Genomic DNA, 26,584 nt, shown 5'->3' on the forward strand with positions numbered 1-26,584 from the left:
CTTTCTGAGCAATAAATACAAAATGTTATATTCAGGCAATGACAATCAAGAAAAAGAAGGGCCATAGTATTCAACACAAAATACGAGGCTAATCTTGAATGGCAATCTCAAGTAGAGTACTGTGGGCAAATATGAGAATGGGGAACTAGACAATGAGATTTATTTCTGCCTATGGTCCCACAGAAGGTTCTACTAAGGTAGAAGTGGAGGAATTTTTTGAGGCTTTAGAAAAAGCATCTGACACAACGAAGAAGGAAAAGTTGGTCCTTGTTGGAGATCTAAATAGCAGAGTAGGAATAGCAGGACATGGACTGGTTATTACTAACACCATGTTCTAACATAAAAATGTACACAAATTCACAGGGAGAGAAGAGGCAAGGAATAAGAAAAGTCTCATTGACTATGTTATTGTTGATAATGTTTTCTCCCTGGTGCAGAACACCAGAGTGTACAGAGGATTTGAAATTGGAAGTGATCACTATTTAGTCTTGAGCAGGATAAAATTGAATTTCATATTGAAAAGAATAACATGTAAGAAAATTTTAAAGCGAATAAAAGTTGAGCAGCTCTCAGATGTGAACTATAGACTAAAATACACAAAGATTATTGAAGAAAAAATGAAAGAGTTTGAGAACAGGAACAAAACCTTGGAGATTCAGTAGCAAGCCTACAAGAAACCCTAATTGATTCAGCTAGAGAGGCATGTGGTGAAGTCTGCAAGGTTAGAAAAATTAGAACTCCATGGTGGGCACAGGAAGTTAACACGTTCGCTGCCAACTACGATACTCGTAGTGGGTAAACCTGCTTCACAAGCCAGCTACGAGTATACTCGTAGGACGCTTACCGCCGGGAACGAGATTATTGTAGTGACCTTGAAGAAGTGAAAATGCTTAGCTTGTGGGGCTAGCTTCAAAACTGTGTATTCTCATAGACCGTATATGCACTGTACAAGCCAACTATGAGTATACTCGTAGTGGGTAAACCTGCTTCACAAGCCAGCTACGAGTATACTCGTAGGACGCTTGCCGCCGGGAACGAGATTATTGTAGTGACCTTGAAGAAGTGAAAATGCTTGGCTTGTGGGGCTAGCTTCAAAACTGTGTATTCTCATAGACCGTATATGCTCTGTACAAGCCAACTACGAGTATACTCGTAGGACGTTTACCTCCGGTAACGAGATTATCGTACTGACCTTGAAGAAGTAAAACTGCTCGGCGTAGGGGAACAGACCATGCCAAAGTAGCGTGGCAGCGAACGTGTTAAACAGGCAGTGAAGGAAAAGAAGAAAGCATATCAAAAGTACCTGGCAAATAAGTCAGCTTGTGCTCTTAGAGAATACAGAAACAAATGTAAGCAAGCTAAATACTTTGGCATGAGCATAGAAAATAAATATCAAGAAGGTGGCAAAGTATTCTGGAGGTTGTTGAAGAAGCTTATATCAAGAAATGGAGGAAAGTGCTATAAAATGAGTTAGAGATGATAAAGGTGACATGAAAATGGGAGAAAAAGATATCCTTGAAGTATGGAGTAATTACTTTGAAAAACTGCTAAATGAAACAAGCAGTGATGACAGCACGGTAAAAAACACTGACCAGGCATGCTTTCATGCCTGGTCAGTGAATACATATCCATACTTGAAGTAGAAAAAGCCATCAACGGCTTGAAATGTGGAAAGGTAGCAGGAGTAGATGATATTCGACCAGAAATGCTGAAGTATGATGGTATAAAAGTCCTACAGTGGCTGCACTGCATAGTTCAGAATGCCTGGACAGAGGGACGAAATCCCGATGATTGGAGTAGAGCTCTCATATTATCCATATATAAAAAGGGAAATAAAACTGAATATGAGGTATTTCCCTACTGAGTGTTCCTGGTAAGATATGTGCAAGTATACTTGAGAAACGTTTGAGAAAAATTTGGTGAAGAACAAGCTGGATTCAGGTCAAATAGAGGCTGTCAGGATCAGATCTTCACTTTACGACAAATAGTGGAGAAATCATGGAAATATAACAAAGATCTGTATTTAAGTTATGTCGATTTGGAAAAGGCATATGACAAGGTGCCAAGAGAGAAGCTATTCAATATGCTGCAGTTATATGGTGTCAATGATGCATTATATCAAGCAATACTTAGTCTTTATTTGAGTTGTAAGTCAGCAGTTAGAATTGAAGTACAGGAAGATGGTTTAATGTTAAATCTGGTGTGAGACAAGGATGTACATTATCCCCTCTATTATTCATTATCTATATGGATCACATTATGAAGGAAAGTGGTATTAAACCTGATATCATAATTGGAGATGTTAATGTCAGCTCTTTGCTTTATGCGGATGATGTTATACTTCTAAATAAATCTGCTACAAGTCTGCAAGATTCTCTGACTAAATTGAATAGCTGTTGTAATAGATATGGTATGAAGGTCAGCAATAAAAAGACAAAGACAATGAAAATAGGCAGAATCATTGAAAATGTCAACTGTGTTGTGAATGGAGAACCTGTGGAACAAGTAAAACATTTCAGCTACTTAGGCACGATTTTTAGTGAAGATGGTAAAGTAAATATAGAAATAGATAACAGAATTAACAAAGCAGGTATGGTAGGAAGTTAATTGAATAAATTTATATGGAATAAGAGAGAAATTAGTCGGAACACTAAATTAGCTGTATACAAGATGATGTGCAAACCGGTTTTAACTTGTGGATCTGAGAGCTGGGGTCAGAAGTAAAACACTTGACCAAAGACTAGAGACCGCAGATACAAGAGTCCTGAAAAAGATTAGTGGCGTGAACAGATCGCATCAATGGCAATATCATATTAAAAACGAGGATATCAGGAAAGAACTTGACATTGTCAGCATCCAGGAATGCGTTAGCAGAGGTAATCGCAGGTGGTATGGTCACTTAAACAGAGTGTTCTCTGCCAGGTTGGCAGGAAAATGACCCAGAGGAAGACCAAGATATATGTGGATTGATACGGTACAAAGTGCCTTGGACGATAGAAATATAAGATCTGATAATGTTGGAGTCTTTACAAGTAACAGACTAATTTGGAGGAAAATTGTAGATAGGAAGTTAGTAATGATATAAAATTTTCATGTAGTACTATCATATCCTGTACACCCCTTGAGGGTATATGGCAGGAATTTGATGATGATAGAACTACTTCCATTGCGTGTTCAAATTTAAAACACTTGGCAAGTAGGTATTCTCTGTGAATAATGCAATGTTCAGGGTAGGAAAGCAGGATATGATTAATCATTCTCAAGGAGCCCTGTGGTTTTACCCCTCATAACTGGAGCACCATCGATTGCAATGCTGACTTATTTTTTTTTTGCACAATACCGAAGTTTTTATAAGTGCAACATCGAAAGCTTCTTTGATGTCGGAGCCACATGTATATTTCAACGCTATCAAGTTCAATAGTTCTTCCTTGACGTCCAAGTCGGGAGATACAAAGCTGACAAATGTAGCTAGTTGTGGTTTGTTCTAAATTTCTGTAGATTTATCCAAAGCCAGACTAAATGCAGTACAGTTTTTCAAGTTATGGTGTAAGTTATTTACAATGTCAACACTGATAATGGAAATTCTCCTTTCAATTGTATGCCTGGAGACTGGCATCTGTTCAATTAGTTTGAGTAGTTTTTTATTATCCGCGTCTAAAACAAATTATTTGTGCAATATTCTTCTTAACAAATTCTCCTTCTGTATATGGACATTTTGCCTGTGCAGTATTAAACGCCTCAGTAGTAAGTAACATCAGCCTCTTTAATAAACATGGACATCAATTTACTCTGATCATTAAGTTGTTCTTTCAAAGTTAAAAGGTTAGTTTGCCTCAGATCAGAGCAAGAAGAAATTCTTTACTAAAATTACTGTCATGTGTGTCATAATGATGCTTGAGATTGCTGGCTTTGAATTGTGCAAGTGTTATTTGGCATACAGGGGTGAATTCTTTCTCAAATTATGCTATGCTTCCACGCAAGCTCATTACTTGAGAAAGTAGTATTTGTTTATTAATAAATGCATGCATTTATAAGCATTCCATTTAGGCTTTTATTTTTGTGGACAGAAGACGTCTTAAGCTTGCGCAGCAATAATTGAGCTTTGCATTGTATCAAAGACTGATGCTTGCTCGTCTAGTCAAAGCTACCTTGGCTTGCTCGGTTATGTGAACTTCTAGGTCCTTGCTAAGCATTGTGATTTCACGTGTGCACATAGCCAATTTCTGCTCCCTTCATGTCATCTTAAGCACAGGCCATATGCAGTGAAAGTAGCTCTAGCTAGTGAGCTTCAGCCAGCCTCTACAAGTGTGCATGTTGCTTTTGAAAATTAAGTTATAACCAACTTTTTTGATGATGTTATTGACCAGTCATAAAGAAGAACCGTAGGGTAGAATTTGTATTCAAGTAGCTAAATTGAATACAAATTTAGAATAATTTTAGTAAAATAAATGTATATGTATAATTAAATGTACATAAATTTCTAAAATATATAGTTTTTAAGTGGTCAGTAATTCATTATTCCGCTAATTGGCTTCAATCATACCTCTCATTCCCTGAATGATAACAAGAGCAAGCGTGAATTTCAAGACCAGCATTTGCCCCTGTTGGCATATAGCACACACACACACACACATATGGTTAACTTTGTCATTTCACAAAAAGAAACTCCTCTCTCTGGCCTAAAACTTCTGTGTTCCTCTTCATTTTTTTTTTTTTTTTTTTTAACATGACATTTCTAAGCACTCGAAAAAGAGTTCAACAATAACAAGCACTGTTAATGGAGACTCATGCAACAACATGAGTTGTTGAACGATACCAATAGATGAATGCCAGAAGTGTAACTAACGTGTTGTGACAAGCAGGCATAGCTTCTGCATCCCCACCACTCATCTCACCATGTGCACACTCACCTACTCCTGTACCATCGCATGGTCAAAGGTTGCGACTCTTCTAAGTCTTACCAGAATTATTTTGACTCCAAAAGGACATGTAGTTGGCCATCCCTGCTATAAAACAACTTTGAAACAATTACTTAAAATCAGCCAAATCGTATAATGATATGCAATAACAGTATTGTAAATGGTTCAAAATGCCATTAGTTATGCCTTCTTAAAAAGAGGAAAGTCATTAATATTCCTTACATCCTGTGCTCTTGTTGACTTATTTTGTACAGCACTATTTACAGTGTACCTGGCCTCCTTTCTCTAATTTTTGCTGACATAACTGTTATAAATTAAAGATTTTTTATTTATTTTAACCAGAAAGCAGTCTAGTAGCAAGTAATGTTCAATTAAAGTTGGAATAAATTTTTCTAAATTTCTATTTTAAATTATTACTAGAACTGTTTTTATGCTTATTTTTGTTTTCGTGTTTGCTTGTTTTTTATTTTATTTTTTTTAGTGGTGGGTAAGGAGGAACATAGCCTCACGAGCTTGGTATAGCATGCATTAGGCTGCAGTATCCAAAATGCAATTGAGCAATGTGTTTCTACTTTGCTTTGGTATACCAGCTTTTTCATTCGTACCTCACACAAAAAAAACTCAAAAGATCTTGGTGGCTAATATAGAAATGTTTTCTATATTTACTGCACCAGGAAAATGCAGAGAGACTCCATTGTGTTGGAAGTATGTCATGCAGCCCAAGATATTTCTAAGAGCAAGAATTCTTAGATAACACTCAGAAATAAATGAACCATAGAACTAACTTAGGATACTCCACTAAACAATCAAGCCATGTGAAAATGATTTCTTAGTATCATGAAGATTTACTGTTTCTTACCAATTGAGCTTCATATCAGATATACTACGTTTTATGTTGATCCAATTATAGAATTCCTATTGGGCATAATACATAGGTTCAGATTGACATATCAGATATACTACGTTTTATGTTGATCCAATTATAGAATTCCTATTGGGCATAATACATAGGTTCAGATTGATAAACATGCTATTTTGTGATATGGATGGAACACTTCCATATGTTCTGCATACTCTTGCATATAGACCACCAAGGAGATATGGAAATCCTTCATGTATATTTATGCTATGTGTTGCTGAAGTGTTTATTCATATAGCCACATCATGTTCAAGATATCTTGCTCAGATGAAATACAGTTGATAGGAAATGTTTTGCTCTTAGAATTTTTGATGGCCAACACTTGGAATTCTTTGATTTGTAAAATATTACTAATATTCAGAAACCCCTTCCACTGCAAAATTCATAAACATACACCAATCCTGGATTACTGAATTCAGCAGACAAACTGCAATAGCTTAATAAACTGAATAAGCAAATTTTGATTTGTTGTAAGGTTGTGACTATATATATATACACTTGTGTATAGACAAAGGATGATGTTTTTTGAGAAATTGTCGTAAATCCTTGATAAAACTCTTTTCTAGGTTAAGCGCCAGCTTATTCTTACTTTTTTGCTGTTCAGAACTTAACCTTTTTTTTTTTTTTTTTTTTTTGTAAAATTCAGTCCCTGTTCCCTGTCCTGTGTTCACATGAAAAATTTTTAATCAAAAGATTCTGCTATAAGCTTACAAAGTTATGCATTTTTCCGAACTCACATGCATGTCTAACTGCCAAGAAAGTTTCCATCAATATAAATACATTTTTGTTGGTGACTGATTAACGAAAGGAAACTGATAACAGAACCAACTACATGTATTACTGAAAATTTATTTATCACTAGGTTAGACTATAATAGATTTAGTTTAATCCTTTATCCCAGTGAGAGCAAACAAAGTTTGCGCCTGAAAATATCTTCAGGACTAATCTCACTGGGATAAAGGATTAAACTAAATCTATTATAGTCTAACCTAGTGATAAATAAATTTTCAACATCTTTCTCTAAATCCAGAGTAATTTTTAAAAAAGGTGATAAACCTTTTGGCAACTCCCATAGGCACAGATGACTTGCTACTGCTTCTGCCTGGTATCTCCAGCTCTGGGCCTGGCTCCCACTGAAGAGACCTCAATAAAGGTCGAAACTAGTCTGGGTAGATGGCCAATCCCTTTAATGCATAACAGTATACATATCCACATAGGAAATGTGTTTTGCATTATGGGAGATACTGGGTTAGAAGTGCCTGGTAGCTTGCTCCACCTTTGCCACGAGTTGCCTTGGTGTTGCACTACTTACTGGATAAGATAGTACAACACTATATTTAGTCCTGAAGATATTTTCAGGCGCAAACTTTGTTTGCTCTCACTGGGATAAAGGATTAAACTAAATCTATTATATTATACATGTATTACTGTTAATTTGAATTAGTGCAAATACATTTTTCTGAATTCCCTTCTCCCTATATATTTTCATGTGAAAAAGTAAGTGGACAAAACTAATTGTACTAAATAATAGTAGTTATGCTAGTCTTCTGTATTTATCAGTTACAGAAATATCCACATATATTTTTATGTGAAAAAGTAAGTGGACAAAACTAATTGTACTAAATAATAGTAGTAGTTATGCTTTTCAGAAATATCCATATATATATCATCATCATCAAATTCCTGACATGTACCCTCAAGGGGTGTGTACAGGATATGACAGTACTGCATGAAAAATTTACATCATTACTAACTTCCTATCTACAATTTTCCTCCAAATCAGTCTGTTACTTGTCAAGACTCTAACATTATCAGATCTTATATTTCTATCGTCTAAGGCACTTTGTACCGTATCAATCCACCTATATCTTGGTCTTCCTCTGAGTCGTTTTCCTGCGAACCTGGCAGAGAACACTTGTTATGCTAATCTTTCCTCACCCATTCTGTTCAAGTGACCATACCACTTGAGATTACGTGTGGATAGGCTTATGTGTTCATCAGACATGTAATAGATTTCACGGTATTGATATGAACACAATATGGTATTGGATGATTGGCGAGTCAAAGTGCATGAAATTACTGAGACTGTAGGCATTTCAAAAGAACATGTAGGATATATTTTGCATGAATTGCAAATGAAAAAGCTTTGCGCAAGATAGGTGCCACAGTTGCTCACAGCGGATCAAAAATGCACTCGCATGAAAATCTCTGAACAGTTCTTGGAGCGTTTTAACAAGAACAAAACCGATTTTGGGCGTCGATTTATTACTATGGATGAGATTTACCGTTACACACTAGAATCCAAACAGCAGTCAAAACAGTGGACAGATGTCGGTTGTTCAGTGGCAAAGAAGACAAAGTTGATTCCATCAACAGGAAAGGTCATGGCATCAGTGTTTTGGGATGCTAAAGGCATTTTGTTTATTATCTTAAAAAGGGTAAAACAATAACCGGGGAATATTCTGATATTTTAATCAGACTAGATGAAAAAATTCGTGAGAAAAGACCCGGTTTGCAGAAGAAAAAAAAATTATCTTTCATCAGGACAATGCACCTGCCCACAAAGGTGTTTTGGCAATGGGAAAATTAAGGGATCTGCACTATGAATTGTTGGAACATCCACCCTATTCCCCAGATTTGGCTCCCTCTGACTTCTATCTCTTCCCAAAATTAAAACTCTTCCTTGCTGGTCAGCATTTTTCTTCGAATCAAGGGTTGATTGCAGCTGTAGAGGGGTATTTTGCAGATCTTACCGAGAACCACTACAAGGAGGAGATAATGGTGCTGGAATAAATGTATTAGTCTTAAGGGAGATTATGTTGAAAAATAAAAATTATTTTGAAATTATAAAGCAGTTTTTTCATTGTTAGGCCAAGAACATTTCAGACCACCCTTGTAATTTATATATATATATGAACATGATAATCATAAAATTCAGTGTGCTTGGGTGATATAACATACTCTTGAAACGAGCACTGGGTGAATATCTGCATGCTTTTAAGTTACCAAAATGACAAGAATATTTGCATTGGTAAATGTTCTATTTAATACAAAAATGTCTTAAACAATTTTTTTCAAATTTATGCTGTTAGTAATGATTTAAACTTTGAAGTCTTTAACACTTGATCATTAATTAACTTATGTGTGAGGTAAATAAAGTCTGAGGTGTTTTTTCCTCAGACACCCCAGTCTAAAGAACAAACACCATGGCACCCACCTGAATATGATGTAGGACCTTCTTTCACTGTGATGACTGCAGCAATCCTATGTCCCTTGACCCCACCTGATGCTCTAGTTCATTCCACAGATGTTCAGTAAGGCCATTCCAGTGAATATGAATATTTGTCTACACAGTTACAGCAGCAGCCTTATGACGTGGTGTATTGTCTTACTGAAAGAGACAGTGGTCAGTTCTGAAGGAAGTATTGTCCAGAATGGTCTGATACCTCTCAGAGTTCAGTATTCTTGGCACAACAAACACGCCTGAGGCCAAAGCAGGACCATAACATTACTGCCACTTCTGAATTTTATAGTTTGGGTCATGTACTCTGGTAAAAGACATTCACCAGGCATCTGCTACACACGTCCTGCTCAGTAGAGGATGTAGCATGATTCATTGCTCCATAGCTTGCATATTGCAGTCCTGCCATAGAAACCCATGTTCTGAGCCTCAGTTCTGAATGTTTGTGCAGATTAGTGTTCCAGTCGATGCCTGGAAGTTGGTATTCAACGTGTCGGCCAATGAATGGTGGTTTTTACATATTATCCTTCATAGCACCCTACAGTCATGTTCAATAAGTGTGGGTTGTCTGCTGTGGATAGCACTTGCAGCTGACTCCAAATTTACATCCATCTCAATGATTGTTGACCTGGGATGGTCCAATTTTTTAATAATTTGTCAAACAGATATGCCTACAACATGGCATCCTATCACAATGCCTCTGTCAAACTTTGTCATTTCCCTTCTTGCAGCCATTTCACCTGGACACAGTTGCACTGACTTGGGAACATCATATCCCTCCAGTTTGTACCAGCTACAAACACGTGACTTGTTACATTACATGATGCACCTTGCCCATGGGGGAGGGTGTCCATGGACTTCTTTCCGAGCAGTGTACATGTATCTCCACTAAAAAACGATGTTTGAAACTAAATTTTATTGAAGTTGAAATGTGCATGCTGTTGAATTATTTTAATTGGCATTCACTTTTCAAATTTGCAATTTCATCTGTGAAAAGTTGAATTAATATGTTAATACTGACGATACTAAGGAATTGGACAATTTTCTTTCAGTTTTATTTGTCAGGCCTCTGATTTGATTTTTTTTTTTTTTTTTTTACTAAAGTATTCTTAACTGCATCAATTTACTCTGGTCTTTCTCCTGCCATTTCTGCTTAAAACACTGTTAGGCTTTAAGTTATTGCATCATTTGATGTTTGACTGGCCAAATCCATATTGGGCCCTGATCTGAACAATCTGGCAGTAATTTAGAGCAATATGTCTGTATTCTTACGAATAGCGGTGATGAGTATGGCAGATAGTTGCTAGGTTTTACTGTGGTAAATGCATGAACCGAACTTCAGGTTCATGTACCACTAAAACATTAAGAACTGAGCATTTTTAGGTTTTTAATGTGGGATGATGACTAAACGCCTCTAAGTCAGAATCCTGTTTAGCTACTGCAACAATACCATTTGTCTCGTGCATTGAAAGTTATGCCAGCCAGAGTTGCTTTTGTGCTGTCATGGTGTGATTGCCCTGGCGAAGAGGTCACCACAACAGAAGTGTAAGGGTTACTGCACCATTCAGGTGTGTGTTGGCACTAAATCATCTACAGATGATTTTGGTTGTGCTTAGAAGGGCAGCCACCATACTGCAATCTATTGAGACTTGTCCTCTGACCTATCACTCTGCTTATGCATTAGTTGATCTCTGGCAGGGAGAAAGTGAATTTTTTCTTATGGAAACTGATTTTTTTTTTGTACAACAAACTCCAGAACCCACACTGTTTCAGACAAATATATATTGCATTAGGGACCAAGAGATGGCAGCACGTTTGCCTCTCTTCACCAGATGCTATTGAAAACTATTGGTGGCTAGCTATCTCTGATTGGCTGTGGTGATTGATTGCCACTCAACCTCCATGTTAGGGTTAAAACAGCCTTGCTGTTAAACTCATAAATTCACTTCTAAAATAGGTTGCTGAAGCCATTCCATATTTTCCATCCTAATAGTAAAAAATGAACTCGTGTTTGTTCTGTCATTCTTTTTCACTATCTTTTTATTATGCCATCTAGTAGAAGGTATAAGCCAAATGCACCAAATTCCTGCTGTCTGTTTTAAGTATGTCCTGAACTTAATCTATAAACTTTGATTAAATATGCTACCTGCTTCCTAAACTGTGACTAACCATTGTATTCTTATAACTATCATGAGCACAGCACCTGTAGGTGTCTGATGCCATGTTGACTATATTGTCCCAGTGACGTCCATTCATTTCAGCATGACTTAATTCTTGAAGAGCTCCCCCACACCAGTCTTTAATATCGTCAGCTACTCACAGTGAAGGACAACCTCTGACGTTTGTTCCGCTGATTAGGCCAAACACCAATGACTAACTTTCTGTCACTTGACATTCTACAAATATGTCCAAAGTCTTAATTTTCTTTGTATGACTTTTTGAAACAGTCTCTTTTGGTTGTATCCTTCTGTACATTTCTTCATGTCTTATCTTCTGAGTTCATCCAATTCATAAAATTTTATGAAAATGCTTTCTTACAAAAGCCAGTATTCTTCTCTCCGATTCCTTTGTTATTATCCAAGTTTCACAACCATATAACATACGGCTAAATATGCATATCTCAAGAATGCTTAGTTTGGTTTTTAAGCTGATATTTCTACTTTTCCAAATTTTTTCCACAGATTTTAGCACTGTTAAAGCCTTTGCGGTCCTAATTTTAATTTCTTTTTTTACAGTTTAGGTCATGTGTTATACAACTTCCATGATAGGTAAACTGTTCCACATTCTCAAGTTCCTTTCCATCTACAATAATCTTTTTTTTCAATCCCCCTTTCACCAAAAAATATTGTTTTTGTCTTTTCTATATTCATCTTCAATCCATATCTTTTCCCTTCTCTATTTAGATTATGCATCTTTCACTCAAGTTTCATTTCATCTTCAAATAAAACAATGTCATCTGCAAAGCACTGATGGCTGAGTCTTATTCTATCAGTGGAGATTCCTGTGTCCTCATTTCTGATTCTGTCCAATCTCTCCAGGTACGAAATGAAGATACTTGGTGATATTGGATCTCCCTGTTTTGTGCTTCTATTAATGGCGAACCAGGCTCCACATCTTGACAGCCACCTGTGCATTCGTGTTGATTTCTTTCAATAGACAAATTTGCCTGGCATCAATATTGTATGATTCCAGTATAGCCCAGATGATGTTTTGTTCAATGCTGTCAAAGCCTTTTTCTCCACATACTTAGTGGTTTGTCTGAATATAACCTGAAAAAAAAACCTAGGTGAGTAAAGCTGTGAACTAAAATCCAGTATTGGACCAATACATTTAACATTATCAATACTTTCCTCCATGAAACTTCAGCTATACAAGCTGCTGCTTTACTGTTTTTTCCCCCCATCAACCAAATTAACTAAATCCTTGTCTTTGTTAGCTTTATCTAAAGTCCAATTTAGCCTAAATTTACATTGTTCAGTTTTTCATAGTCTTTTTTTCAAATAGGCTTGCATAAATCTTCTTGGAACACTTAGAAAATTTCTATTTCTTACATTCTGTTCATTTGTTATTCTGATTTTTTTTTCCCCTCTTTTAAACTTTATCTTCTGTCTTAATTTTATGAACACTACTTGCATGATTAAGGTGTTAATTGATCCACTCTTTTGACAAATTAATGCAAAATGCTTGCTTCTACGGGGTTGTGTATAGCAACCATGGCCAAGTAGTTAACAATTATTTTCCAGCCAACAGTTTGCTGGTTCAAATCCTTCCTCCCTTGCCACAGGCATGTTTATGATTAAGGTGGTAGATGAATTTCATTGATCAATCTTCCTCACTGGTGGAGGCCTAAGTGTCTTGAAAAAGTTTTATATTTAGAGCAGAATTTCTGGATTGCATGAAATCCTTAGCTCATCCACAGTAGGTTTAACATCTTTGGGCGAGAGAAAAAAAAAAAAGTTAATCTGAAATGCTATCCAGAAGTTATCACATAGCACAACACCAAGATACAAAAGTGCAAATGTCCCATGACTAACTAAACTCTCAGCTTTTATTTCCCCTCCTCAGTCAGTGTCAATACTACACACTTTGGTAATATTTCTAGGTTTATTATCAGTGCAAAACCCCCCAATCTCCCTGAGATTATCACGAAGACCTTTAAATATATATATAGTGAAAGATCAACTGTATGTGTATATCAGTGCAAAACCCCCCAATCTCCCTGAGATTATCACGAAGACCTTTAAATATATATATAGTGAAAGATCAACTGTATGTGTATATTTATAAATAAATCAGACAGGTAGGATACTGAAGTCATAGCATTTGCTCATCCCACAGACAGAGAATCCTGAATATACTTGAATAGAAATAAATTGGTTAACAGGATCTACCTCACTTGGAAGAAAAAGTTCAATTTGCACTTTTTTTTTTTTTAAAGGAAAGGGAAGTCATATGCTCCCATGGCACAGAATAGGAATCAAAAATGTCTGGAAATCTTCAGTAAAAATTTTGTAATAAATATATAGTGACGTTCAACTAGGTGAATAATTAACTTAGCACTTGAGAAATGATCAACGATATATATATATAACGTGATGCACAGGCTAGACTGATTTCAAGTTGAACAGCTTACGATTTTTTTTTTTTGGCTAATTATTCCCAATGTCACAAGGTCTATCTGGTAGTGAAATGTTAGAATTTAATAAATTGTGGTGGTTTCATTACTCATTCAGAGGAAAAAAGAAGCTACTTAGAAAATTGAATATCATAACTTTTATCTAGTAAATGGAAAATTTTGCACATCTAATTCAGATGTTATGCAAGTATGTAATTTTTGTGCAGTAGATATTTGAAAATAGATTAGAAACATTGAAAACCCATTATTATTATGTCAGTTTGAAGTTTACTAATTGGTGTTTATTTTATTTTATTTTTTTGTTGTTGGCTATTCATATTTTCATTGAAGTTTGAAAAAAAAACACCTGGTTTTGATCCATTTTAATTATATTGATTTTTTTGTCATATAGCACAAAGTAGTTGAACAATTATCAAGCTTAATTCAGTGGAATTGAGAAAATGCCAGATAAACTGTAGTTAGTGTCAGTGGATTTTAAATTTCTTTTCCTGAAAACATTTTTAATTGCAATGGAAAGTAAATGACTCAATTCTGGTAAAATATAGCTTATATATATTTATTGGTGATTGTTGAAAAATATCTTATCAAGCAATGAGGTGCAACCCTGAATTTGAAAAATTCTGAGAGAAAAGCTTTGGAATATTTCAACCCTAACCCCAACTAAATGTTGCATGCTAACCTTGCATGCAACAGACAAGATCAAGCATATCATGTCTGTTGCATGCACAACAGACATGACATGCTTGACTTAGTGTTTGCTATCTCAGTATTAAATCAAGCACAACTAACAAACTAGCCTAAAAGAGGGAGACTAGATATTTTCAAGATAGCTAAGAAAGAATGTACAATCTGTAGCACATAATCTTGCAAGTCTTATACCATTATGAGTTTGAGTAAGCTCATCATTCTGCAGCAACTAAATTATCTGCCTACACCTCTACTTGAAGGAAAAAGTGAATTTATGTATGCAGGTGTACAATTCAAGCTCTTAAGAGGAAATGCCAAGCACCACTAAGCAGATGATTACTGTGCTCTGTAATCTGTAATTATTATGTGACACCTCCAGGGAATCCAAAGACTCATTGAGGGAGGATACCTACTCTACAACTCTGTCTCCAACGCCATCTACTGACAATCACAAGCAATGCCTATGGAGGGATTCGAACCTGCAACCTTTTGGCTGAAGAGCGGATACATTAACCACTCGGCCAGCCAACCAGGCTGGACTTGAAGTGCTCAAACAATGCTTACATGTAAAGCAAAGTACCAGTTTTCTGTTTTTTCTTCTTCCAAAATTATTTTACCATGTAACATGAGAGATTTTTGTGTGTTATTCTACAAAAGTAGCTAGCCCTGCCAAAGCCTACAATTTGTTGAATATCAGAGAAACATTGAGATTCTCCTCAGAAATGAAAAGATCAGATGTCATGTAACTCACTGTGCCTTTTCAAGCCAATTTAGGCCTCTTAATAATAATAAATCATCCTGCTTATCTCATATTGGGTGACAAAAATCATTTTATTCCCAAATGGGATGATTTTCTATGCTTCATTTGTTTATAATCTTTGAATCTTAATTACAATGAATCAATGAAAACAATTCTTATTATGGATATGTTTGTCCACAGTTATACTTGAAATTCTCATCCCTTAAGTGTTGGTTCTTCCAAGAAATGTGCCAAGGTAAGAATCAAACACATCACAACTAACTTTTATCAACATCTAAAGTTTTCTTTTCTATCTATTCTGTAGCAGCTTGCAATAATTGTAAATGCTATCATGCTTTCTAGTCCCTGGTTAAAGCTATGATCACTATGATTGGTTGATCACTGATTTTCAGTTTACTAATAAGTCAATTTGAATATTGTGCTGTTGACCATCAGGAAAAAGTCGGTCGTTCTAATGTCCTTTCACTAACTCTTTTTTTTTCTACCTCCTTTGCATGTGGATGATTCAGAGAAGGATAACCTGCATTTTCACTTTTCTTTGAAGTCCTACAATGATGATTCCAAACACAGATCAATCACCATCTCTGTTAATTTTTGTGAGGAAAGAGATTAAAAGTTGTCCGAATTGGACATTAAATTCTCTGTATTTCTCCAGCTTTGCTGATGGATTGTGTTTCTGAGCTCTGCAGCTTGGAAATTAGTACATATTTCAACATATACAACAAAATATATTATTATTATGTAACACCTCCAGGGTGTCCAAAGACTCATTGAGGGAGGGCACCTACTCTACAGCTCTCTCTCCACCAATCGCAACTATCTTCATCATCTACACCAACGCCATCTACTGCCGACCACCATTCTCACAACCATCCATTCCCATGGCGGGATTTGAAACCGCAGCCTTTTGGCTGGAGAACGGATACGCTAACCACTCAGCCAACCAGGCTCGCTCAGACTTAAGCTCTTTTAAAGTGGAGAAATCAATTAACTATTAATTACTACATAAGTTAGAAAACTTAATAATTACCAGTATGGATTCCATTACTATTGATCTGTAAGATTTTGTTTACCCAATTTTGGACAAATACCATGGAAATGTTTGGAAACAAGTGATTGTTCTTGATATCTAAAGTTCAGTTGACAGAATTTGATACAAAGTTCCTGTCTTATGGTTTGTCTTCTTGCAACTGGAATGCAGCTTCAGATGGTGGAGAGATTTATTCTCAAACTTTGGAATTACTGCTGTGATACCACAGGATTCTGGTTTCTTTTGTTTATCAACATCTTTCTCTACTTGACTTAAGTAATATTATTAGCAATAATATGTAATCATATCTGTGTAATTATGAAAATTGAAACAAATTAATTTTAAAAAACTTTATTAGAATAGTTATTTGGTTAGTTATACATAGCTCATAACTTCAGTTTCAAATTAATTTCAGAATATTAAAACGAGAGCAAAAGGGATTAATAAACATGATAATATTTAAATGAAAGATTTATTTGGAATATTATCAAAAAGGAGTATAATACATTAATTTATCCACAGCATAATGGAAACAGGAGCAAACACAATAAGGATGAGTCATAAAACAAATCGCAAGTAATTTTATCTGGATACTCTGTGTACATGAAAAAGTAAAATGTCAATAATAGAGTATTTAAGATTTTGACAAGGTTATTAGTATTTAAAAAAGTTGAAAATGCGTGATAAAAAAAGCTATTCTTTGACACTTATTTTTATATATAATTAAATGAATTTGTTTCTTAACAAAATTCATATGTCTATAGAAAGTTTATGTACAGTATTTTACACTGAAAATATATTAAACATTTACCTACTTTCCTTTCTGGAACTAAATTTACTATCAAGTTTAAGTGGGCACTTTATGAGAACTGATCAAAAAGTTTGTATTTTGTTAATATTCTCTCCCCATAATCTTAACACATAAAGTTTCCTTCAATTTTCGATTACCAAGAATCGGATTCAATAAATGGAAACTATTTGAATTCTGTAGATATGATGACAGGCATTATAACTAAAGATAGCCCAGGAATTGGTATGTGCCATATTCTAACTTTTCCTGTTTCTTGTTCACTGACTGCCCAAGAGATTTTCTCATTAACAATTTCTCTCAGTGATATAGATAAGCATTCTAAAAACGTATAGCAACCAACACAGTAAAATCAAATTTCATTAAAAATGGAAATTAGTGGTCTGAAATCTAATGGAAAGTATACTATGGCTAAGCAGTTCAGGATCTGTTGTTTATGACAGTTTGTTTGCTGACTTAAGTAAGGCTGAGTTCTAAACTGTTTGCATTTGAATTGCCTTTTATTTTTTTCAGCCAAATTCATGGTGCACTAATCTTAGATATTTTCTCAACTTCAAATAATTAATTCATAGTGAAATGACACTGGCATGTGGAATATAAATAAAATCAACTAAAAGAATACCTTATAGTTCCCTTATAATAAGATGCTTATTCAGCACACCTTAATTATTTGGCACACCATTTAATATTAGTTGAATGTGTTGGAGCAATCACCTAATGCATATTAATGAAATTCCATACAACAGGCATAAAGTTAAGATAGCATATTACATTTCTCCATTTTCAGTTGACATTTTTTTATTTTTTAAATACATCCGTCTTTAGTTCTATTGATAATATTTCATATATAGGACAAAGGAGTATTCTATCTATGCAAGTCAAAATACAAACTATCTGATCACTGCATAATTATTCCTGGAATAAGTTGCATTCAGGATAGAGCTTATCACCATCATATTACCAATCTCATAACTTTAATGAGCCATTTAAATTATCGGGATTTCACTTTTTGCGTGTTTAAAGAATATTTATAATTTCCCCTTCTAATGAATAAAATTTTTGATAGTTAAGGTGCATTTGCATATTTGGCACATCTATTATAAAATAGTTAATTATACATTGCAGCATTCTGAGCATGACTCTTGATCACTCTCATTTAGAACTTACTTCTCATAAGCAATTACAAGAAATCTTGAAATTTATTTAGTGGTAAGAAATGAATATAACATATCTTATAAAATAAGGATGACAAAAAAATTGGCATAATATAAATTGATTGAAATAAGAAGTAATCTGTTTCTTTCATCTTGTTAATATATAAGATATTTCTAAGTTCATATGGCACTTAAAAAACAAAAATAAATGTAAAAACAAGAGCAGAATGTCATAAAATGAACTTTTAATAATAAAAGTCTTTTCATTTTCTCTAATGGTAATCACTTCCTATTCAACAACAGTCAAATTTTGGGCAATTTTGGAGCAGTAATTACTGGATTACTTTGTTGCAATAAACGGCGTCCTTCAGTTTTGTAATCATAAGAGCAGTGGTGTAATTCTGCATATCTGTGCGATGCACAGAAATTCTTCCCACATCTAAAAGGAAGAAAAAAAAAATCCAGTCAACTACTTTTAATCTAGTCTTTTACGAATAAATTTAAGAATAAATACTTGAAAGCATTGTACTGTGCACATCAGTCAAAAATGGAGTGCACAAAATTTCTACTTTTAGAATTTCTAATTTACAGTCAATTTTTGAACATATTATTATAAAAACGAATTATATTATAAATCATGCTTGTCATTTATTTTATTTAGTAATTTCTCTTATCTCCACTCCAATATTATTTTAACCCATTCAAATTTAATGTATTAAACAGTTACTTTTAGCCTGTGGATAAACTGACACTGATGTCAGCAAATTGCAGAGGCATATTTGTTTGGAGTGTTTGTCTAAACAGTACAGTTATGTGATCTCTTGCAAACGATGATTGCTTTTTGTAGCTACATGGATTTAAGTGAATTAATTTAGTGCTTGCAATTTTACAGGCTGTAGCTAGATGTATGAGAAATATATTAGTGCGCACACTGAATCCGAGACTAGAAACTTGTGCACTAAATGTTTTTCAGGTGCATCTGAATGGCAAAAATTAGAGGGAACATTGCTTGAAAGGTAGCATTTGAGGAGAGATTACAACTTTTCAGTGTCTCCCACAAAAATAACAGGCTTTCAACGAGTCTCTCAAAATGATTTACTCTTCTCTCCCTGAATGTAATGAAACCCTTGCAGACACCTGTAATGTAATTTGACAACATGGTAGTTTTATATATATATATAAACACTGCTTGGATGGAAAGAAGTTAACTGGTCAAGGTGTATCATGCCATGTAATGAGCCATGTTTGAAGCTGGTATAAATTGGAGGAATGTGATGCTCCCAAGTCGTTGCAACTGTGTCTGGGTGAAATGGCTGTGAGAAGGGTACTGATGGAGTTTGAAAGATGCGTGATGGGATGCCATGTTGCAGGCCTATCCGTTCGGCAAATTGGGCCATCCCAGGTCAACAATCAGTGATTACCATACTGAGATGGAAATGCAAGGTGTCAACTGAATGTGACCATAGAGTACTATGAAGGGTAATATGTAAAAACTGCCATTCATTGGCCAATGTGTTGAATGCAGAGTTCTAGGCATCAACTGGAACACAAATCTGCACAAAACATTCAGAACAAGCTCACAACATGGGTTTTCATGGTAGGATTGCAATATGCAAGACCTACATTACCCAAACCAACATACAGTGTCATCTTCAGTGGTGCAAAGAGCATGTATAGTGGGACAAGCAAGATTGGAAAGCTGTGTTATGGAGCTACACCCTCTACTGCACAGATAGATGGCTCTGGCAGATGCCTATATGGTCTTGTTTTTCCTGGTTTGGCCTCAGATCCCTGTTTGTGGTGCCACAAACACTGAACTCCAAGAAGTATGCAAGCATTCTGGACAATGCAATGCTTCCTACTTTGTATTTCTACAGAACTGATCATTGTCTCTTTCAGCAAGACAATGCCCTGTGTCATAAGGCCTGTAACTATGGTTTGTGGACATGAGCTTCACCACACTTGACTGACCTCAACAGAGCCCTGATCTCAATTCTAATGAATCTATGAGATGAAATGGGGGCATCAGGTGAGGTCATGGGATGCCCATACCACAACAGTCCAGGACCTACGAGGCATACTTTCCACAAGGGCACAATAGCGATCAATGGGAATTTTGGACCATTCTTCCTGTAGGCATATAATGAAGAATGGTCCAAAATTCCCATTGATCGCTATTGTACCCTTGTGGAAAGTATGCCCCGTAGGATTGCTACAGTCATTGCAGTGAAAGGAGGTCCTACATCTTATTAAGGTGGGCATCACGGCTGTTTTCCTCACACTATGGTGCCCATGACATCTTTCAAAGCAGTGTATGTATGTATGTATGTATGTATGTATATATGTGTGTGTGTGTGTGTATTTATATAGTGATCTGTAATATTAACTCGGAATTGGGATATGTTCATATTTATATATACTGACTAGATCCGAGAAAAACAATTAAATTTATTCAAAACGCAACATGTTTCATCGGATTGTCTGACTTCTTCAGGTGTGGGAACATAGAAAGCAAATAAAAAACCTTATATTACTATAAAAACGACTATTATAAAATTCAGTTAGCTTTGAACTGTAGCTACAGTTTGTGTTGAAGTTCTATTGTTGGGCATCTGCGTGCATCTGACTTCACGAGTGTGCCACTATTGGATAGCAGAGCTGAAAGAGTCTAGTAGATTATAACTAAGGTTATTATTTATATGATGAGGGTCCATAACAATTTCCTTAGATTTGACTATGCGGCGTTCTACTTCGTCATGGCATATATGAAAGTTTGAAGTTGTTGTCCAGTTTAGCTCATGTTGACAGCCTTCATCATTTGTGTTTACTGAAAACAGTACATGACTTGACAGGACACTTGCCCTAGTTCTTTTGTAGGCAATGTCTCTCTGGTGTTCTTCCAGATGTAGGAGGATGGATTTTTCAGTTTCGCCATAGTACTGTTTCCTGCAGTCACATGATTTTGTACACTCCTGGAAATTGTAGATGGTTGTGAGCTTGTTTGTATTTGTTTAAAATCGATCTTAGTTTAGGAAGAGTAGAGAAGCAGGTTTTTATGTTGAACTGGACATAAGACTTACTAAGACATCTGATTCTATAAAAATCTCAATCTTTAGAAAATCTACACACACAGATAGATACCTATATGCGTCCTCCTCACATCACTATCCTGCACAGAAAGTGGGTATCATCTCAACTCTAGCACATCGTGCCAGATCTGCACTGTCAGATGATGAAGAGCTAAAAAACGAACTACAACATCTACAAAGAACCTTCACAAGTAATGGCTACTCGTCGAATTATTAATAAGCATCTAATAGGGGGCGTTACAAAATTTATGTCTTGCAAAGTGGGCGGTGGCCCGAAAAAGTTTGAGAACCTATGGTCTAGATGACGAGTAGTAGCAGTTTCACTGTAGTTGGTGGATTAAGTAGCAAAGACAAAGAGCTGTAGAGTAGGTGTGCTTCCGCGATGAGTCTTTAACACTCCTTGGAGGTGTCACAAAATAAATAATAATATTGAATACTGTCTGTGAAAACTTTCAAACCAGTAGAAAATTAGAGTAGTTATTTACAGGTACATGTGCCCTCACGTCCTAAATGGTAAATGTGCGCTACATGTAAAAAAAAAAGTCAGTAGCGTAAGGGTGCCCCTGTAATGCGACACCCCGGGTGAACGCCCGGCTTGTCTAGTGCTTCTGCCAGCTCTATACTACACATAGCAAAAAGCAACTTGCAGTTTTTGCTAAATGTTATTAAAAGTTGCAGTATTTATTACAATATATTTAGTGCATATTCACATTTAATAAGCACTAATATTAAAATGTGTTTTTATTTTATTTATTTTTTCACTCACTTCAGTGCCCCTTGAAGAAGGTGCCCAGACACAGTAAGTAGGCGATGCATCGCCTACTTACCGTGTTAAGCCAGCTCTGTTAATAAGGCAGTAGATCTAAAACCATATTTTGAAGGAATGCTCCAGGGAATTAATGGCATGCCTGTTTAACATTAGTCTTTGCAACAGGGCAAGTCCCAAAGAAGTGAAAAGTGGGAAAAATCCACCCCCCCTCACAAAGAAGTGGGGAATGAGGCTATTATAGGTGATTCTGTGTTTTTGGGACTGTGGTTAAGGTATTGGAGGGATTGGCTAGGATTCAGAACTAGGTTGATAATAGCAGTATTCTCTTTGATGGTAAAAAAAGCATTAGCAATCAGCTTATGTATTACAACAGGATTGTTGTAATACAACACTGGACTGGATTTTTCAAAGACCTCTGATAACATGCACATATGCTGTGACCTTATAAAGCCACACAGGGGGACTCTGTGTGAGCAGAGCTGACCCCTAAATTTTACATTTACACTTCTTTCACTAAGGACTATAATAAATCCTTTATGGGTTACCTGATGATTGTCTATTAATAGCAATTTTCAGGTAGGTTCCTAGTTTTAATTATACTCGTAACATATTTACACCTATATCAATAAGGACCAAAACAGTGCATTTTACTTAAAACCACTAATAGTAAACTATTTCCTGTCCCTCTTTATTGAATCAAACATAATGTTCTTTCCCCTTTTCATATTTAATTATGGATAGTTTAGGGTGATTATTATAATTATTATTCAGGACCTCCAAAGAATGACAAGGCTCATCTTAGACAAAGTCTATCAAACCACTCCTGAAACTCATTCACTGTCTGTACTCTCCACACCCTCTCAGGACATGGCTTGACAGAGCAGTTGCTCTGGTTCTTTTATAAGCAATGTCTCGCTGGTGCTCTTCGAGACGTAGTAAGATAGATTTCTCTGTCTGCCCATAGTAAGGCTTTCCGCATTCACAAGTGACCTTGTATACACCTGGGAATTGTAGAAGGTTGTGAGGTTGTTTATAGTTTTTGAAGCGTGATCTTATTTTTGGCATAGTCAAGAAGCACGTTTTTATGTTAAACTTCTTTAGAATTCTACTCAGCTTTTTGGATGGTGTGCTGATATATGGCAAGACGATATGACCTTTGGAGTCATCCTGTGTCTCTACGTTGCTACGTTGACAGTGGGATAATTGGTTGTTAATATTTTTTAGAGAGTAGCCATTGTTTTTATAGGTCCATTTAAGATGTTGTAGTTCCTTTTTCAGTTCTTCTTCATCTGACAGTACAGATCTTGCACGATTCGCTAGAGTTGATATAATACCCAACTTTTGCGCTGGATGGTGATGGGATGACGCATGCAAATATCTGTCTGTATGAGTTGGCTTTCTAAATATAGAGACTTTAATTGATTCAGGCGTCTTGGTGAGTTTAACATCTAGGAAACAGATGGAACTATTTTCTTCAATCTCATGCTCCCATATGAGGAAGGATTCAAATTCAAAATACTCTGACTATTTTGAATTCGAAGGTAAACTATACAAACAAGTCAAAGGATTAGCTATGGGAAGCCCCCTCTCTCCTGTGTTAGCCAACATTTTTTTCGAGGAATTTGAACAAAAAGCAATCTCCTCTTTTACTTTAAAACCGAAAATTTGGCTTAGATATGTGGATGATATATTCCTCATATGGGAGCATGGTACTGAGAATCTTCACAAGTTTCTCGACCACTTAAACAACTGCCATCAAGATATAAAATTGACTATGGAGATTGAAGAAAATAGTTCCATCTGTTTCCTAGATGTTAAACTCACCAAGATGCCTGAATCAATTAAAGTCTCTATATTTAGAAAGCCAACTCATACAGACAGATATTTGCATGCATCATCCCATCACCATCCAGCGCAAAAGTTGGGTATTATATCAACTCTAGCGAATCGTGCAAGATCTGTACTGTCAGATGAAGAAGAACTGAAAAAGGAACTACAACATCTTAAATGGACCTTTAAAAACAATGGCTACTCTCTAAAAAATATTAACAACCAATTATCCCACCGTCAACGTAGCAACGTAGCAGGACGACTCCAAAGGTCATATCGTCTTGCCATATATCAGCACACTATCCAAAAAGCTGAGTAGAATTCTAAAGAAGTTTAACATAAAAACGTGCTTCTCGACTATGCCAAAAATAAGATCACGCTTCAAGAACTATAAACAACCTCACAACCTTCTACAATTCCCAGGTGTATACAAGGTCACTTGTGAATGCGGAAAGCCTTACTATGGGCAGACAGAGAAATCTATCTTACTACGTCTCGAAGAGCACCAGCGAGACAATGCTTATAAAAGAACCAGAGCAACTGCTCTGTCAAGCCATGTCCTGTTTTCAATAAACACGAACAACGAAAGCCACCAACATGAAATAAACTGGACATCAACTTCAAACCTACACATCTGCCATGATGAAGTAGTGCGCCGCATTGTCGAGTCAAAAGAAATCACCTTGGACCCTTTTCACATGAATAACAATCTTAGCTATAATTTGCCTGACTCTTTCAACTCTACTATTAGATACTGGAGATCGCGTGATTCCACACACGCACAGGTGTACAACAATAGAACTTTAACTCGGACTGTAGTTCAAGCTCATAATAACTGTAATTTACAGTCGAATATTATGGCTTTATAATTGTATAGCTTTAGAGTGTGTCAATGTTAGTTTCGTGTCTTTTAATATCTTTCTATGTTCTTATCGCCTGATGAAGTCGTTCTTGATGAAACATTGCATTTTTTCAAATAAATGTCATTGTATTATAATTCTCGGTTTTTAAGTCAGTTAATTTAGAAAAATGAATATATATATATATATATATATGTGTGTGTGGTTGGAATTTTGAACAGAATGAGGAATAAAAGACTCCATTTCAACATGGATTATTTCTGTAACAGGATCACAACAAGTATTTGAATCTGAAGAATAAAAACAGTAGCCTGAACATGGAAAGGAGTAAAAGTCTCTTAAGTCTTCCCACTTGGTACTGTTGTAGTGCCAATGTACAGAAGACTGTGAATGGCTGAGGGATAGGCATTCCATCAAAGATGAAACTTGGATAAGATTGTGATCTGAATTACTAAGAGTAGTCACCCAAACAGCAGACTTGGAAGGAGGACTGGTTAAGAAGAGATCCAGAATGTTGGATGGATGAAAAGGTTCATCAGGAATTCTGTTAAGAAGATGAATTATCTGTTTTAGATCATTTCTTAGCAAAAATCTCTGCCTCTCTTCCAATTTGGTCAGTGAAATTGGAGAAAGGAAGACAGTTGCAGGTGTGGAAATTAAAGTCACCAAGAAAGATGACTTTACTGTTTGTGAATATGGATTGAATGAAACTGGGGGAACAGTAAAGATAGCAGATGAATGATACAAATATAACAAAGAACTCCTAAGCCAGAGAATGCCAGGAAGGTGAGATTTTGGATTAGGCATCCTTTGGCAAGGCTTAGCAGATTGCACAAGTGCCCAAGCACCTCCCTTGTGGCAAAAGGAATCTTATAGGGTGTAATTTAGTTAAGATGAATCTCAAATTTACACTACATCGACTGATGTAGTGTAAATTTGGGATTCCTTTAGGTTGTCTCAATGATGATGCATGTCATTTAAGCTATTACTGATGTCACAAATGTTGATTAAGTAGATATGAAAGTTTTTTTTTTTTTTTTTGAATTTTTGAGGGAGGTTTATTTTTTAGTTTAACCACAGTGACACTATAACTCTTTAGGTTTACTCTCATTTAATATCTCAAAGGTGAAGAGAAAAAGAGAATGGGAACGTGCAATGGGAGAAAAGACTCTTGGACATGTTGCATATACAAAAACGCATCCAGTATCCAAATCAGTGCTTTTTTTTATGTTGGTTCCAGCCATGAAAAGTTTATTTCTAGTTGTTTAATAGAAACATGCACATTAGACATACATTTTTTGAATAACAGCTTCACACATGTAAGAGAAAACTAAATATAATTTATTACTTCTATATATCTCACTCACTATATCACACAATATATCATGAGCTTCTTTCAGGGAGAACACAGAAAAACTGGCAACAACATTTAAATTCTGAATACAAGAATGAGTCATACGGCATGCATATAATATCATGTCTTGGTTACAGCTGTCCAGTAAGAGGAAACACTATTAGAGTTCAGAGATGTGGGAATCGATGTATAATTAATTAATTTAAAAATAATAAATAAATAAAATATAAAAAATTATAACAATTAACAGCAATGACTTCCAAAAATTTAGAATAGGATGAAGATTAGGATGGTGTGTATGGCTTTACACATTTCAAAAAATAGATGATCAAAGTTGAACCTACTGTAGTGTAGCATCTTGGTATGGTTTCAATTAACTTTGTGTATATTATCAATAACATGAGAAGCAAGGCCTGAACCTTTAGAATATAATCTTGATGTTCTTCAATTCTAATAGTAGCAGAACGAGATTGCACAGATTTTGTATAAAGCTAAACCTCCTCCTCTGAATATTTCTTTGCCTGAATT

The 26,584-nt window shown here is 35.6% G+C and overlaps 1 protein-coding gene across 1 annotated transcript in view; it reads right to left on the bottom strand.

Moving 5' to 3' along the window:
* Positions 1-18,457: 18,457 nt before the first annotated feature.
* The window catches only part of LOC150099545 (AN1-type zinc finger protein 4-like), a 167,729-nt gene continuing 159,602 nt past the window's right edge, over positions 18,458-26,584 (bottom strand). The window contains exon 9 of the mRNA XM_090403455.1: positions 18,458-18,593. Coding sequence (XP_090259581.1) covers positions 18,458-18,593 — 136 coding nt within the window. The remainder of the gene's footprint in view (positions 18,594-26,584) is intronic.

Source organism: Typopeltis vanoorti, chromosome 14, assembly GCF_054136105.1.
Source record: "Typopeltis vanoorti isolate ZY-2024b chromosome 14, IOZ_Tvanoo_1.0, whole genome shotgun sequence".
In the NCBI taxonomy this organism is placed as follows: Eukaryota; Metazoa; Arthropoda; class Arachnida; order Uropygi; family Thelyphonidae; genus Typopeltis; species Typopeltis vanoorti.